Source organism: Schistocerca americana, chromosome 2 (assembly GCF_021461395.2).
Source record: "Schistocerca americana isolate TAMUIC-IGC-003095 chromosome 2, iqSchAmer2.1, whole genome shotgun sequence".
Lineage (NCBI taxonomy): Eukaryota > Metazoa > Arthropoda > Insecta > Orthoptera > Acrididae > Schistocerca > Schistocerca americana.
This window is the reverse complement of record NC_060120.1, coordinates 132197863-132214519: the sequence shown is the minus strand read 5'-3', so window position 1 is coordinate 132214519 and position 16657 is coordinate 132197863. Positions and strand designations below refer to the sequence as shown.

Genomic DNA, 16657 nt, shown 5'->3' with positions numbered 1-16657 from the left:
AATACAATCATTAAAATGTAAAACAACAGCAGGATGCGATGGGATGGGTTACCAACAAAAGTGTTAAAAACAGTCTCTAAAATAATTGCACAGCCACTATCTACAATAGTTAACCAGTTCCTTCAAGAAGGTTACTTTCCAGACACACTTAAGTAGGCAGAAGTTAAGCCACTATTCAAAAAAGGCACAAAAGAACAGCCTCTCTTCTTCCATCACTGTCAAAACTATTTGAAAAGGTAGTCACCATACATACTCAAAATTTCACAGAAAAATTTAAAATAATATCAAAAAATCAGTATGGATTGCAAAAAACAAAACCACAGTATCTGCTACACACCAATTTATAGATAAAAGTAACTCTCCTCTAGACAACGTACTGCAAGCCACAGGTATTTTTTGTGACCTATCAAAGGACCTTGATAGTGTGAACCACTCCTACCTAATTTGTGAACTGGAAAAGTATGAAATTAGGGGCACAGTATTAGAATGGTTTCAAGTCCTACCTAACCAACCAAAGACAAAGAGTGATTATATCGTCAGAAAGAGGAAATTACGCTTCAAAACAGAAAATCATTTCAAAAGGTTCTGTCTTAGGTCCCATTCTGTTTCTGTTTTACGTAAATGATCTACCACTTAATATTGTCTGTCACTCAGTTTTATTTGCAGATGACATCTGTAATCATTGAAAGTAACAGCACTGACAAAATTACCCAAACTGTATTAAATAATATAGAATAATTAGATACCTAGTTTGATTTAAACAGGTAAAAATTAAAAATGGAAATGACTCAGTTAATGCAGCTTAAAACAAAACAAGCAAAATTGAAAGGTATACAGATCAGTCACAGAAACCAGGATTTCCAGGAAGCTAGCTGTGTGAAATTCCCAAGAATGTAATTTGATAAAAATCTATCATGGGGCTCACATATACAGTACCTTGCAAATAAATTAAATAGCCTAGCATTTGCAGTGAGGATATTGTGCAATGCTACACATATGGACTTATAATAAGGCATGGAATTGAATTTTGGGGTAACTCAAACCATGTGTGTCGAATAATAAAACTTCAGAAAACCATTCATGGAACCCATCCTAGGAAATATGGACAATGTAGGGCAAATAAAATCATGTCGCCCAGTCCTATAAAATCTAAGTATATAAAGTGTTCCCTCATATCTATGACCTAATTATCTTTATACATAGTAATCTTAATTTATTTGTAGCACATTATTTTCAACAGGATTACAACACCAGAAATGAAAATTTTATGCTGCCCACTCACCGCTTCAAACTTCATGCTCAAACTCCACAGTGTACTGCTATGAAAATTAATAACAAAGTGAAAGGAAGAGACTTGCTCAGCATAAATTTAGAAAAAACTGAAAAAAAACTTGTATGAGAAACTAGCAAAGAAAAGTTACTATTCAGTAGAAGAATTCATGAATAACAATCTGAAAATTTGAGCAGGAATGAGCAAGTACTTAGGATTGTTAATTAGTAAAAAGTTTGTTACTTTTGACAAAGAATTAATAATTGATTAATTAATTATTCAGAACTGTGTATTACATTACTGATATAAGGAAAATTGGTAACCAGGTTTTTTTTGAGTGGTCTCCTGTACATTAAGTCAATGACTTGAAACTGTATGGTATGATACAATCAACTTCTATTCGAAACATACATTTACTTACACAATTACCGTATTTACTCGAATCTAAGCCGCACTCGAATCTAAGCCGCACCTGAAAAATGAGACTCGAAATCAAGGAAAAAAATTTTTCCCGAATCTAAGCCGCACCTGAAATTTGAGACTCGAAATTCAAGGGGAGAGAAAAGTTTTAGGTCGCACCTCCAAATCGAAACAAAGCTCGTCTAGTTGTAATATGAGACACAATTTAGGTCGAATGAATGACGATACAGCAGCAGTAGTTTGGTTCGAGTCGTAAGCTTAGCAGTTACGGTTTACCAGGTAGCCATTGCTACGCGTCACGCGCTCCGTCCGTATTTATACGGATATCCTTCCTTTTTTACGTGCTTTGTCTGGTTTGAATTGATTACTTATTTTTCTTTGATCTGATAAGTCCGTTCTCTTTGTTATAGGTGTTTACGTCACTCCAAGCTGAAAATGCATTACTGCACTGTGTCATGCATTGTTTGTCGCATTCTGATAGTGCGTGTTTACGGCCTGTTGCCGCTCGCGGCGTGGCTTGCTTTTGTGCGCGCTACCGCCTTTTACAAATAAAAAATAGAGAGGAGTCGTCTCATTAGCGAAACATTTGTTGTTACTTACACTACTGCTTTCTTTGATAATGATCAACAAGTACCAAATAACAGATTGCGTATGATAGATGATGTTCTGAACGAAATTTTAGCGAAAATTTAGCGAAAATTTTTCTCCGTTCCAAAATCTTTGCAGGCGCCTCTTTAGTTCATTACATTCTGCACAGAAATTAGAGTCATCTTAGATTTAAAAATCTAGTCAGTTGCCGTGCTTCATTTCTGACTGTATCACTATCAGGCATAAGAATAATACGAATATAAACATGACATGATATGTATATTCTTCCGCTTTTGCTGTTGTCTCACTCTAGTTTCGTAGTTTATTAGGCAGACAGGATTTAAATGAGATAGTAGCAAACACGAAACAATGCATGGCAAAATGTTTATATTCGTATTAATCTTATGGCGAAGAGAATACTACATGTGATTCACAATTCATAAAAGCTCCTATTAACAACCATTTCTTCTCACAGGTAGGAAAAAATTCAGAACGTAGAGTTGGCCATATTGACAAACATCCCAAACAGTCTTGCCAATCGGATTTTCGTAGTACATTGAAATGCTGCTACATTCGAAGATCAACAATACAGAATTTGTATTTACTTTGTTGGATAATGTACCAAAATGCAGTGGTCGAAATTCTGGGCGGAGGAAAAAGGCTCGTATTCCACTTTTTTTTTTTTTTTAATTTATTTACTGACGCAGAGATTTTGGTGCCAGTATTTATCTTGTGCCTACAAAGCATGCCTGTGTGGCACTACATATATTCGACGGCAGAAGTTAGTTGTGGCGGAATCCACCAACATTTTTCAGAACGCCCGCTTGCTTTGCACTCGATTCTAAGCCGCAGGCGGTTTTTTGGATTACAAAAACCGGAAAAAAAGTGCGGCTTAGATTCGAGTAAATACGGTATCCACTTATGCATGCAATATCAGTTAACTGGTTCCTTTTTTGAATTTACACCCGAAATTGCTATTATATAGTGACAGTCAAGGCCACCATTAATTGAAAGTAAGGTAATACAGTTTGTAGTAGTCAGCTTCCATAAGCAAATCCCAACAAACCTAAAACGCAAAAGCGCTGCAAACTTAATATCACTTTCTATAAGCAGCTTCCTGAAGTAATACAGCTATTTCTCAGGTAAAGCAGGAGGTCAAAATAACTCAGTACAAACAGTTTCACCAATTATTAATATTTAATCATAACGTCAGGATAATTAATTAATCACATTTAACACATGCTGCCATGATAAAATAAGACTTCAGTTTCATATTCATCAGAATAAATGCTATATTTTGCTGCATTACACATAATTTAATGTGGAACAAACATAGTCCCCCTACAAAATTTTCTGCCAATTTCTTACTACACTGCTGATGTCATTGCAGCACATACTCATCTTAATAACCAGTAATAATGTGCAGATGAAGGCTCACATAGTCAAAAATAGTTATGTCTTTAGAAAAGTCCCCATGATGTTCCTCATAATGGACATCATCATGTAAAGCTAAGTCCAAAGAACATCAGTGTAAAAGAGGTGCAGTTCCATACAATTTTGTATTGACAGAATCACTATGTGCAACATAAAGTATGGGCCTCTATATAAAATTTAAATATACTCCATTTTTATTGATTATGGAGTAATATGGTAATAACAAAAACAAGTTTCCAAAAAAGTTAATTGCTTTCTAGCATAGAATCATAACATGAAATAGAAAAGGGGCTTCCCATTTTAAAAAAATAAATGTGACCCATTTTCACACATTACAGATCCATATAGCATGAAATAATTTAGTAACCTGCATGCCCCCCAAATCTGCAATAAGTATAAAAACAGTTTTGTCTAAGGTTTATTTTTCATGATATTCCTCTGAAAAAGTTAAAATGGGAAGCTCTGTGTTATATATAAACCAACCTCGAATCATAATTGAATCACAAAACTGTACCTACAGACAATTATATTATAAACCATTATGAAAAATAAGAATTTGTATTAGCATCAGAGTAAGACTCAAAGTAATGGCACACACAGATGAGACTATTAAAATCCAAGTTCTTAACTCTTGAAGCATTCACGGCTGAGTGCCCCAGTTCAAAGCGCTCCTAAAAAGCAGTGTAGTTCACATAAAACTCAAAAATGATGCTAAAACCCAAATTGACAGTAGTGAGATTTTTGGGATAAATCAAAGTATATACAAATGGGAAACTGAAGTGGTGTATTTGCAGTGTTGGGCAAGTAACTCAAATACACAAGAGACACAAATTGAAACTATATGCAGACCTTTTGGCCAAGAAATGGTGACCTTAAATATACGACTGGGTCCTTCTATTGACCATCGCTCACTCCAAAAATGTAACCAAAAGCTTTAGAGAATGCCTCAGTTTGCTAGGACGTATGTTCCTCAATCATATTGCCATTATTGTAGGAGACTTTAAACGTTGAAAGATCAGTGAAGATAATTGTAGTTTGTAAGAGGTGGGCACGACAATATCCTGTGAAATAAGACTGAGTGACTTTCATTTATAATTAAGAAGTTGCTCTACCAAGATGTGGTGTGGAATCAGTTAACTAAATGCTTTCTCTGAAAATTATTTGGAACAATAGTTCAGAAGCCCACTCACAAATGAAGTATATTACACTTAATGGCAGCAAAAAGACCCGATCCTTTCGATGTTTTAAACTGGTATCGGTGACCGTGAGGCAGCTGTAGCAACAATGATTATCACAGTACAAAGGGATAACTAAAAGAAATTGAAAGATTGGCGTGTTCAGTAAACTTCTACAGAAACAATGATTACTTAACAAGAGTTGTAAAACAAAAAACAAGACTATAAACAGAGAAACACTGAATGGAACATATTTAGTTGTCAGAAGGGCAACGCACGAATCCTTCGATGACTAACATAGCACAATCTTATAAAGAGATCTCACAAAAACCAATGAAATTATGGTCACATGTGAAGGCTAGACACAAAACTTATTGTCCTGACACTCTCGGATTATACAGAGACTGACAATGACGATAGCAAAGCAAAAGCAGAAATTCTGAACTCTGTTTTCAAATGTTCCTTTACAGAAGAAGATACAGAAGTACCACTGCCCTGGTTTAATTCTTGTACCATTAAAGAAATAAGCTGTACAGATATTACTGTCAGTGGCGCTAAGAAAAAGCTGAAATCACTAAAATTGAACATGGGCCACGGTCCTGACTTAATTCCTATCAAATTCAACACAGAAGTTAACCAAATATACTATAGATCCCTTAAAAAAAAAACTGTGCCCCACCGTTGAAAGAAAGCGCATGTCACACTTGTCTATAATAAGGGTAGCAGAATTGATCCACAAAACTATTATCCAACATCACTGACATCCATGTGGTGTAAAATCTGAGATAATATTCTGGGTTCCAGTGCATTAAGATATCTCACAGAAAATGACCTCCTTCACACCAACGAGAATGGATTTCAAGAACACCAATCATGTGAAGACCAACTCATTCTTTTTCAGGCAACACCACAGGTCACGGCAATTAAGTGGATGCAGTATTTCTTGACTTCCAAAAATAATCTGCGTACCACACTAGTATTTATTAACAAAATAATAATTGTATGGGGTACCAAACAAGATTTGTGACAGAAAATATAATGTAACTGGATAGAGGGGTAAAAAAAACTACAATTAACAAGCTTCCAAAGACAGTGGCTTCTTCTTCTTCTTCTTCTTCTTCTTCTTCTGGCAGCAGGGTTGAAGGAGAAAGAAGAGGAGGAGGAGGAGGAGGAGGAGGAAAAGGATCAATAAGATTTACGAAATGGGGAGAGATGAGAAAAGTGGCCCAGAATCCAATGTCAGGGAGACTTTATCATACGGACGAGAAGGAAAGACGCGTGATAAAATCTGTAAATGGATTGAGGGTTTCTTGGTAGGGATGACACAACATGTTACCTTTGATGGAGAGTAATCAACATATGTTAAAATAACTTCAGGTGGGCCCTTCGGTACGTGAAATGGGATCCGGAGAAGTAGAGGCAGATAAATATTAAGCATTCAACACAGATGCATGGATTAACACACCAGATCCCTTAAACCAAAACTCCAAAAAAAATTACTCTAATTATTTTTTATGTAAAATACATGCCACGTGTAGAAACAAAGTGAGAAATAAATTAAAAGCCATAAATTTTGACTAACCAAGCACTGTTTAACTTCAGCATGTTTCACTGTTAAAATATTCCGTAATAAAACACAACCGAGTACAAACGTGAAGCCATGCTTATGAATGGTATTTTAAACACAAATTACAGTCAAAGCCTGCTGCATATATGAGCTGTAAGTTGCTCATCTTCCATCATTACCAATTTTTCCATTGCACGTTCACAACAAGTTACACGGACACTTCTTTTCGTTTTTTATGTAATTAATACCTTTAATTGTATGTTTCAAAAGTCCATTTTGCAACAAAAGGTACATCAGCCACAAACCTGAAATTCCTGTCTGTTGAATCCGGTTTTTCCAAAGGTAGCTCAGGGACTTTAGGTTCACATGCTGCAATATTACTTGTTATATTGTCTTCAAAACCTTTCTCAGTGCCATTTTCTTTTATATTAAAGGAATCACCATCATCAATCATCTGTAACAAAACAATTGTTAAATTTAATCAAACAATGAAAAGTCCAGGATGGAATAACAACAATATGAAAAGGACAGATTGCTAATCACTTTGAAGAGGCATAAGGTTGCAGACAGGCACAATAAAAAGACTACTAATCATGTAAGCTTTCATATAATTAAGTCCTTCTCCTGAAATTGTGCACGTGCTCTCTCTCTCTCTCTCTCTCTCTCTCTCTCTCACACACACACACACACACACACACACACACACACACACACACACAGATATATATATATTCATGCCAGCACAGCTCACACTGCTACTGTCTCTATCAGTGACTACAATATAATGGACTTGGTTATGGAACAGGACACTCTACAAAATTCACTTGGAATCTGGCTGAAATTGTATGCGACAGCTCACTGAGTTACACAAATGCATTTCAAATAACTGTTGTTGTCCCATTTCTTCTTTTTGCATTTAGAACCCACGCATAGCTACAGGACACATCACTATTAACCTCCATTTGAATAGAGGCATCAACTTCCGCAATAGGCTTTTTGAGATCTGAATCAAGGGGGAAAAAAAAAAATTGAAAGTGAGAGGTAGCATGCTCTACATTTTTGCCTCACCTTACAGAATATGCTTTGTTGTTTTTAGCTCTTGTATCTTCATTTCTTTGAGGTAGATACTGCTGTCTCTACTCCAGACCATGTGATCCCCACACACTTACACAGAGCACAGAGATGAACAAATGACTCCTTCATGGGCTGCCTCACCACATTTGTCAGACGTGGCTTCTCCCTTACATACCAGAAAAGTGTGCCCAAAGAGCTGGCATTTGAAACAGTGCATACAAGGCTTCACATTTAAGTGAAAGAAACCTGCCTTTATATGCTCTAAATTGTTGTTCTACTGACATAAGAATAAAGGAATTTGGTTTGACCACTTCAGTTCATCATCTACCCATTTCATTACATGTTGCATGTCAGTGACATTTTCTTCCTGAGTCAACTCATCTTTCATTTCTTCTTTGGTACTATCTGTAGATCTCCGAACAATAGACATCTTTGCTGTAGTTCAAGGTGTCGTGCAGCTCTATTCCAATGGCATATTCCCCGAGGCATTTAGCAGTCTGAAGGTCTGTTGCTTGTTGGGAACTAAGGTCTGTTGATTGTTGGGAACTACAAGTTCCAACCAACAATGTCCTATTTTTAATTGCTTTATGGATTTTAAAGTTCCAGCAATGCTCTCTACATTCTACCAAATATTACTATTAACAGAAGTATTCGAAGAATCTCTGTGTCAGGACAACTGGCTACAATAGTCCTTTTTAGGTTTGTTGTTGATACCCACAAGCAGTACACCTATATCACTAGGAGTTGGTAAGTTTAAGTTTGAGGGGTCCATCTCAGTTCCACGAGCAGCTAGGCAAATAACGGTCCACTTAGAGCCATACTTGCTTGGGTACACCTTATATAACTGAGATGTGGCAGGTTCGCCGGAAGTTGACTGCTAACTACTGTTCAGCCTCAACAGCCATGCACCTCCTCAACACAGGTTTTTGCCAACCTCATGATCCAAGCGGTTAAGCCAAGATTCTTGCACCTGGTGACATACAACTTTTCACCGCCACGCCAAACTATCATCGCTGAAGCACGCCCCAGCAAACAAAGGCTTAGCTCCATAGGGTGGTTGCCATTTAGAAAGACAGAGGGCCGTCGGAGGGGTGGGGCCGCGTCGGAGGGGTGGGGCCGCGTCAGAGAGGGGTGGGGCCGCGTCAGAGAGGGGTGGGGCCGCGTCAGAGAGGGGTGGGGCCGCGTCAGAGAGGGGTGGGGCCGCGTCAGAGAGGGGTGGGGCCGCGTCAGAGAGGGGTGGGGGCCGCGTCAGAGAGGGGTGGGGCCGCGTCAGAGAGGGGTGGGGCCGCGTCAGAGAGGGGTGGGGCCGCGTCAGAGAGGGGTGGGGCCGCGTCAGAGAGGGGTGGGGCCGCGTCAGAGAGGGGTGGGGCCGCGTCAGAGAGGGGTGGGGCCGCGTCAGAGAGGGGTGGGGCCGCGTCAGAGAGGGGTGGGGCCGCGTCAGAGAGGGGTGGGGCCGCGTCAGAGAGGGGTGGGGCCGCGTCAGAGAGGGGTGGGGCCGCGTCAGAGAGGGGTGGGGCCGCGTCAGAGAGGGGTGGGGCCGCGTCAGAGAGGGGTGGGGCCGCGTCAGAGGGGTGGGGCCGCGTCAGAGGGGTGGGGCCGCGTCAGAGGGGTGGGGCCGCGTCAGAGGGGTGGGGCCGCGTCAGAGGGGTGGGGCCGCGTCAGAGGGGTGGGGCCGCGTCAGAGGGGTGGGGCCGCGTCAGAGGGGTGGGGCCGCGTCAGAGGGGTGGGGCCGCGTCAGAGGGGTGGGGCCGCGTCAGAGGGGTGGGGCCGCGTCAGAGGGGTGGGGCCGCGTCAGAGGGGTGGGGCCGCGTCAGAGGGGTGGGGCCGCGTCAGAGGGGTGGGGCCGCGTCAGAGGGGGGCGTCAGAGGGGGTCACAGGGGTGAGAGGGGTGCACGCATTTGGCTTCATCAAAAACACCCTGAGTGCAACAAGCATTACCACCCCTACCTCTGTAGGTCAGCTACTAGCAAGCAATATGACTGAGTCAGTAGTTTCATCTTTTCACTACCATTTGAAAGTGTTGCTACCATCATATGTTTGGGTGGCATTAAGACATAAAACACATATTATGAGCTTTGTGATAGGTCATTAAACTAGGTTCTACATTGTGTGGAATATGTTTTTTGCTGTCTGCCCTAGTAATTCTCACAATGTACATCGTGGTCATAATCAAACTTTCACTAAGAGGGACCCATGAAAAACAATTGATCATAGGGCAATGACACTTCATGGAAACATTTGCAAGGACATGTAGAAGAGAAATAAAGAATAAACCATTGAAAGAAATACATTTTAATTTTCACATAAGAGGGTAACATTTGTAAATTGCATAAATAAAAAGTGGTAATACACACTGATCACAAGCTTGGTTTTGAAAAGACTTGGTTTACCACAAAGAACTCCCTGTCAGTTTCCTACAGCTGTTAATTTCTTTTGCAGTTCATCTAGTGCTTGTCTTCAAATGCCTTAAATACGTAATTCATTGACTGGTTCTATGACTTCACCATTAATTTGTAATATCTCACTTTTAATGTGTTCATTCTACATTATTTATTCTTGTTATTAATGGTTTTAAGGCCTGCTTTCAGCAAACTTGCACTACTAAGTTTTTCCATTTATTGCTTAAGTTTATCTCCATTACAGGCAAACATTATAACATCATTAGTGAAATGGAAGTGGTTCATGTATGGTCCAACCTACAACTGCCTTGTTTAATAATTTGATAATTTTCTCAAAGATTTAGTGATAAGTAATTTCCTTGCCAGAGTCCTCTTTCAGTTCTGAATTTGTCACTACCCCAATGAAGCCTAAGGGAAGAATATACCTGTCCCCATACCTATTTGTCTCTCCTCCTCAAGTAAAGTACAAATGCAACTGCAGGCTTTCATGAACAGTATTTACATCCTTGGACTGAATTTACTTATATGGGCTTTACTACTAAATATAACAAAGAGCAACCCTTCCAGCTCCATAACACATGCCAATGCCAACACCGTAATCTAATGATCCCACTATTCCATGTCTACATAAAAACAGGTCAGCTCGTCAAGTTCAAAAACCAACAAAAAAGGTATTTATAGCCTCTGACAATATCTTCGGTATTAGGAGACAAAAATATTTCTTAGTCTATACTGTAATGCCCGCATAACTACAATCATTAAGAAAGGAAATAATAATTTCAAAAAGTGGGATTATGCTATGTAATCCTCTGTGTGTCTATCAGCATTATTAAGATCCTGACTGACTGATTTAAGAGATTGCAGCAATATCAATGTTTTATAACACATTCTCAGACTTCTTGCTGCATCAATACAGTGTAAACTTCAAGGTTTCAACAATACCTCCATCGTCTTCGTCACGAGCAACTGACTGTCAAAACTGCTTATATAGCCCATAGGTGGTTTCTGATTGGTTGTAATTACGTAATGCCGTAGCAGATGGTATCAACATCTGTGCTGGTAGTGCCATCACTCCAGCCATAGTGTGAACATTGCAACTAATTTCTCTGGCTATTCTCTGCATTGGGAGCTCACTTCCATGTACCACTAGATTGATCCACTATTATGGTTGAAGATCTTATTTCTACAGCCTCTTAACGACAGAGTCCCAGTACGTAGAAGCCCGGGACAAAACTTTTGTTTCATTAATTAGTATTTTATGTTTGTTTGTGAGGCTGTGCTCACCAACTGCAGATTTCTCCAGTTCTCAATTTTTGATATGCTGTTGATGTCCTGCACAGCAGTCAGAAATGGTGCGGATGAACTGACCGATATAATTGCTTCCACATTCACAAGTGATGTTGTCAGCCTTGAGACCCCTGGGATTCACAACATCCCTTAAGAGTACAAATGCAATTACACTGGTTAGTCAACAAATACCATTTCTGACTGCTGTGCAGCTTATCAGAAATTGAGAACTGGAAAAATCTGCAGTTGCTGAAATAGGCTCACTAACAAATATAAAATACTTTTTGATGAAACAGTCATTTTGTCCCAGGCTTCTACAAACTGGAATTATTAATTAAAGAGGCTGTAGAATAAGAATGTGTGAAAAGATTTTCAACCATGACAGCACATATAATCTTGGCGCTGCATGGAAGCAAGTTCTCGATGTAGAGAAGAGCCACAGACATTCGTTGCAATGTTTACGCGACAACTGAAGTGGTGGTACCAGCAGCCCAGACAGTGACACCATCTGCAATGGCATTACCTAATTCCTAATCAATCAAGTGCCGTCTGTGGGCTATATAAGGCCACTGCAGCAGGTTGTTACCCTACCACCACTTCTATTTAAATGAAACAATATGAACAAAAGGAATGAGGAAAAGCATCAAGAGGAGCATTAAAGTAAGGAAAACAGAGTAGGAGAACGGAAATAGGTGTTCAGTGCCCTGTCAACATTGCAGATCACATCCCCTTCCAGCAGATTAGAGTGGCTGGAAATAAAAATACAATCCGGATTCTCCATTTTACCAACTGTATTTAAAGGGAAAAAAATCACTGCAATGAGCTACAATGTACACACACTGAATAACAAAATAGAACGTTCCACTTACATTCAAAAATTTAACGTCTGAATAGAGTGATTTTTTGGGTGATCTGAATTTATTAGCGAACCAAATTATATTAATAATCACATTTGGTCTATTACTTGTGAAAAGGCGGGAATTTAAGGAGATGGGACCTGGATAAACTGAAAGAACCAGAGGTTGTACAGAGTTTCAGGGAGAGCGTAAGGGAACAATTGACAGGAATGGGGGAAAGAAATACAGTAGAAGAAGAATGGGTAGCTTTGAGGGATGAAGTAGTGAAGGCAGCAGAAGATCAAGTAGGTAAAAAGACGAGGGCTAGTAGAAATCCTTGGGTAACAGAAGAAATATTGAATTTAATTGATGAAAGGAGAAAATATAAAAATGCAGTAAATGAAGCAGGCAAAAAGGAATACAAACGTCTCAAAAATGAGATCAACAGGAAGTGCAAAATGGCTAAGCAGGGATGGCTAGAGGACAAATGTAAGGATGTAGAGGCTTATCTCACTAGGGGTAAGATCGATACTGCCTACAGGAAAATTAAAGAGACCTTTGGAGATAAGAGAACCACTTGTATGAACATCAAGAGCTCAGATGGAAACCCAGTTCTAAGCAAAGAAGGGAAAGCAGAAAGGTGGAAGGAGTATATAGAGGGTCTATACAAGGGCGATGTACTTGAGGACAATATTATGGAAATGGAAGAGGATGTAGATGAAGATGAAATGGGAGATACGATACTGCGTAAAGAGTTTGACAGAGCACTGAAAGACCTGAGTGGAAACAAGGCCCCTGGAGTAGACAACATTCCATTGGAACTACTGACGGCCTTGGGAGAGCCAGTCCTGATAAAACTCTACCATGTGGTGAGCAAGATGTATGAAACAGGTGAAATACCCTCAGATTTCAAGAAGAATATAATAATTCCAATCCCAAAGAAAGCAGGTGTTGACAGATGTGAAAATTACCTAACAATCAGTTTAATAAGCCACAGCTGCAAAATACTAACACGAATTCTTTACAGACGAATGGAAAAACTAGTAGAAGCCGACCTCGGGGAAGATCAGTTTGGATTCTGTAGAAATACTGGAACACGTGAGGCAATACTGACCTTACGACTTATCTTAGAAGAAAGATTAAGGAAAGGCAAACCTACGTTTCTAGCATTTGTAGACTTAGAGAAAGCTTTTGACAATGTTGACTGGAATACTCTCTTTCAAATTCTAAAGGTGGCAGGGGTAAAATACAGGGAGCGAAAGGCTATTTACAATTTGTACAGAAACCAGATGGCAGTTATAAGAGTCGAGGGACATGAAAGGGAAGCAGTGGTTGGGAAGGGAGTAAGACAGGGTTGTAGCCTCTCCCCGATGTTGTTCAATCTGTATATTGAGCAAGCAGTAAAGGAAACAAATGAAAAATTCGGAGTAGGTATTAAAATCCATGGAGAAGAAATAAAAACTTTGAGGTTCGCCAATGACATTGTAATTCTGTCAGAGAGAGCAAAGGACTTGGAAGAGCAGTTGAATGGAATGGATGGTGTCTTGAAGGGAGGATATAAGATGAACATCAACAAAAGCAAAACGAGGATAATGGAATGTAGTCGAATTAAGTTGGGTGATGTTGAGGGTATTAGATTAGGAAATGAGACACTTAAAGTAGTAAAGGAGTTTTGCTATTTGGGGAGCAAAATAACTGATGATGGTCGAAGTAGAGAGGATATAAAATGTAGACTGGCAATGGCAAGGAAAGCGTTTCTGAAGAAGAGAAATTTGTTAACATCGAGTATAGATTTAAGTGTCAGGAAGTCATTTCTGAAAGTATTTGTATGGAGTGTAGCCTTGTATGGAAGTGAAACATGGACAATAAATAGTTTGGACAAGAAGAGAATCGAAGCTTTCGAAATGTGGTGCTACAGAAGAATGCTGAAGATTAGATGGGTAGATCACATAACTAATGAGGAAGTATTGAATAGGATTGGGGAAAAGAGAAGTTTGTGGAACAACTTGACCAGAAGAAGGGATCGGTTGGTAGGACATGTTCTGAGGCATCAAGGGATCACCAATTTACTATTGGAGGGCAGCGTGGAGGGTAAAAATCGTAGGACGAGACCAAGAGATGAATACACTAAGCAGATTCAGAAGGATGTAGGTTGCAGTAGGTACTGGGAGATGAAGAAGCTTGCACAGGATAGAGTAGCATGGAGAGCTGCATCAAACCAGTCTCAGGACCAAAGACCACAACAACAACACATCCAACCAAAAATTATACACATATTTGTATGTGAAAAATACTTACAGCAAGTGCACTGCTGTCAGGGAAACCATCATTTGAATCAAAGTCTTCAATAATCTGTGACTGCATTTGTTGTTCTTGCTGTGATTCTAGTTGGGAAGCATCAACAATTGTAGTGTCCTGAAAAAAATTAATAGGTACTTAGCCATTTAGTGGAGTCCTGTTGTGGCAATCTTTTGATTTCTACTCCTCTCCATAGTACATGTTTTACACTAAAATTTTTGGCCGTACATATGACGTCTTTGGCATCTTCTTAACACTGCACAGAGTTCATCATCATATTCTGTAAGGCAGGCTCAAATAAGTAGATTTTTTAATACACTGTCACAAGAAACCATGAAAATGACAGAACAGAGCAAGGAGAGGCTGCTAGGAAGGGGTGTGAGTACAGGATGAGTGAAGTTAGGGTCTTGGGGCAAAGTAGAGGGTGTTGGGCAGGCTATTAGCAGAGATTGAGGGAACATTCCTGTAAATCTCCTGGGCTCAAGCTTTGTTAGCTGCCTGCCCTACATCTACCCTGCCCCAGAACCCTAACTTCACTCATCCTGCACCCATACCCTCTTCCCTTCCATTCGTCACCCCCTCCCAATTCACTCTTCCACATCATCATGTCATATTCATCGTGTGCTAAATGAACACACCAGTGCCAGGGCCATGTTCCATTCGTATCCTGTGTACACGCCACATTCTATCCCCTGCACCTAATGACTATCTATCAGTCATCACAACCATAAGCCAACCTTCTCTGCTGCTCACCGCCTCCTCTGTCCCGTCATCCCATCCAACTGACAGAACTACTCATCCCAGCACAGTGTTTTCGGCCCACACAATGTAGCAGCACAAGTGTGTGTGTGTGTGTGTGTGTGTGTGTGTGTGTTCTAATTTCCAACATTGTATTTTGAAAAGTGTGTGTGTGTGTGTGTGTGTGTGTGTGTGTGTGTGTGTGTGTTCTAATTTCCAACATTGTATTTTGAAAAGGTAAAACATTTTGATCAGTGGCACTCACAGATATTTTCAAAGGATTTTGGAATACGTCAATCACACCCCAACATGAAAACTTGACTGGAAAGGTATCAGCTGATGCAGTAGCACTAAATTTTAACCATAGCACTGGCACATCTACAATTGTCATGGTTTTTGTACAACTGTTCCAGTTTTCATACAACAGGTACTAAAATAACTAAACCAAAGTAAAAACAACATTCAGACAGATACCAGTCCAAATTACTTAGTTAATAAATAACTAAATATGAATTGATTCCTGGAATGTATCATGCAATACTGATTCATTGAACTTTAACTTTTTAGTGTTGAATCTGTGTTTTTATAATACAACAACAACATGGCAAACCATAGCTAAGAATTCAAAAGGGTTACTCAGCTGAGAATGTCATTGATTTGCATTTGTGATACGTGATTAACTTAGCAGACTCTAGGTTTCAACACTATTGGAGAAAGCCATGTCTTAACCAGAATTCACAAATATACAGAACAGCCTGCCACCCTCTCCCTTTCCAGTTACACTTAATGGATACATATCTTTTTTAGGTTTAATTTTGCTTTAGTTTCATTCATGTAAAGCTTGTAACTCAAACAGCACAAAACACTCACATCATCAAAATCATCAATTTCTTCATCTGTCATCTTCTCTAACAACTGAGGATTAATCCTGTCAGTCCTTTCATGCACAGGAGGTGTGGCTGGAATTATAACACGAGCTTTCCTGGAAAAAAAAGGAAATAAAATTATTAGTCAATTGCATTTATAGAATGCTACCAGATACTCTTGGTTGGAATGTGAACAACAAGTAAAACATTATTCACAGAGATGTGATGTCTGGAAGAAGTGGAGACTGAGGTCAGAAGAAAGGCAGGACCAATGAAGCTCACCGTGTTCTGCCAGTGGACCATTAAATGTGTTATTGTTTACTGATGACCAAATGAGGAAATAGAAGGTTGATGGTGATAATCACATAAAAGATTACACAGTTGCTACATCAGGGTTTTTGTAATCATGGGGCTGCTATAAATGGTGCAGTGTACACCATGTCTGGAATGTAACAGAATGTGCAGGATAAAAGCGTGGGACACATCTTGACGCTGCATCTATAATAGGGATTATTAAATGTGGACTTAAAAACTGCTCCTCTGCCCCTTACTCAAGTGTGTGTGTGTGTGTGTGTGTGTGTGTGTGTGTGTGTGTGTGTGTCGAGCACATGCTTACAGGACTGAAATTCATTTTTGTTTGCATACCAACTCTCTGTCCACATTATGCCTTCCCTAATGACATTTTTATAATTAAAATGCACCACA

The 16657-nt window shown here is 39.6% G+C and overlaps 1 protein-coding gene across 1 annotated transcript in view; it reads right to left on the bottom strand.

Annotated features, from left to right (window-relative positions):
- The window catches only part of LOC124595494 (DNA polymerase alpha catalytic subunit), a 262660-nt gene that overhangs the window by 212434 nt on the left and 33569 nt on the right, over positions 1 to 16657 (bottom strand). Inside the window, exons 6-8 of the mRNA XM_047134258.1 lie at positions 15957 to 16068; positions 14349 to 14465; positions 6760 to 6908 (exon numbers count right to left, since the gene is read on the bottom strand). Of these exons, the coding sequence (XP_046990214.1) occupies positions 6760 to 6908; positions 14349 to 14465; positions 15957 to 16068 (378 nt within the window). The remainder of the gene's footprint in view (positions 1 to 6759; positions 6909 to 14348; positions 14466 to 15956; positions 16069 to 16657) is intronic.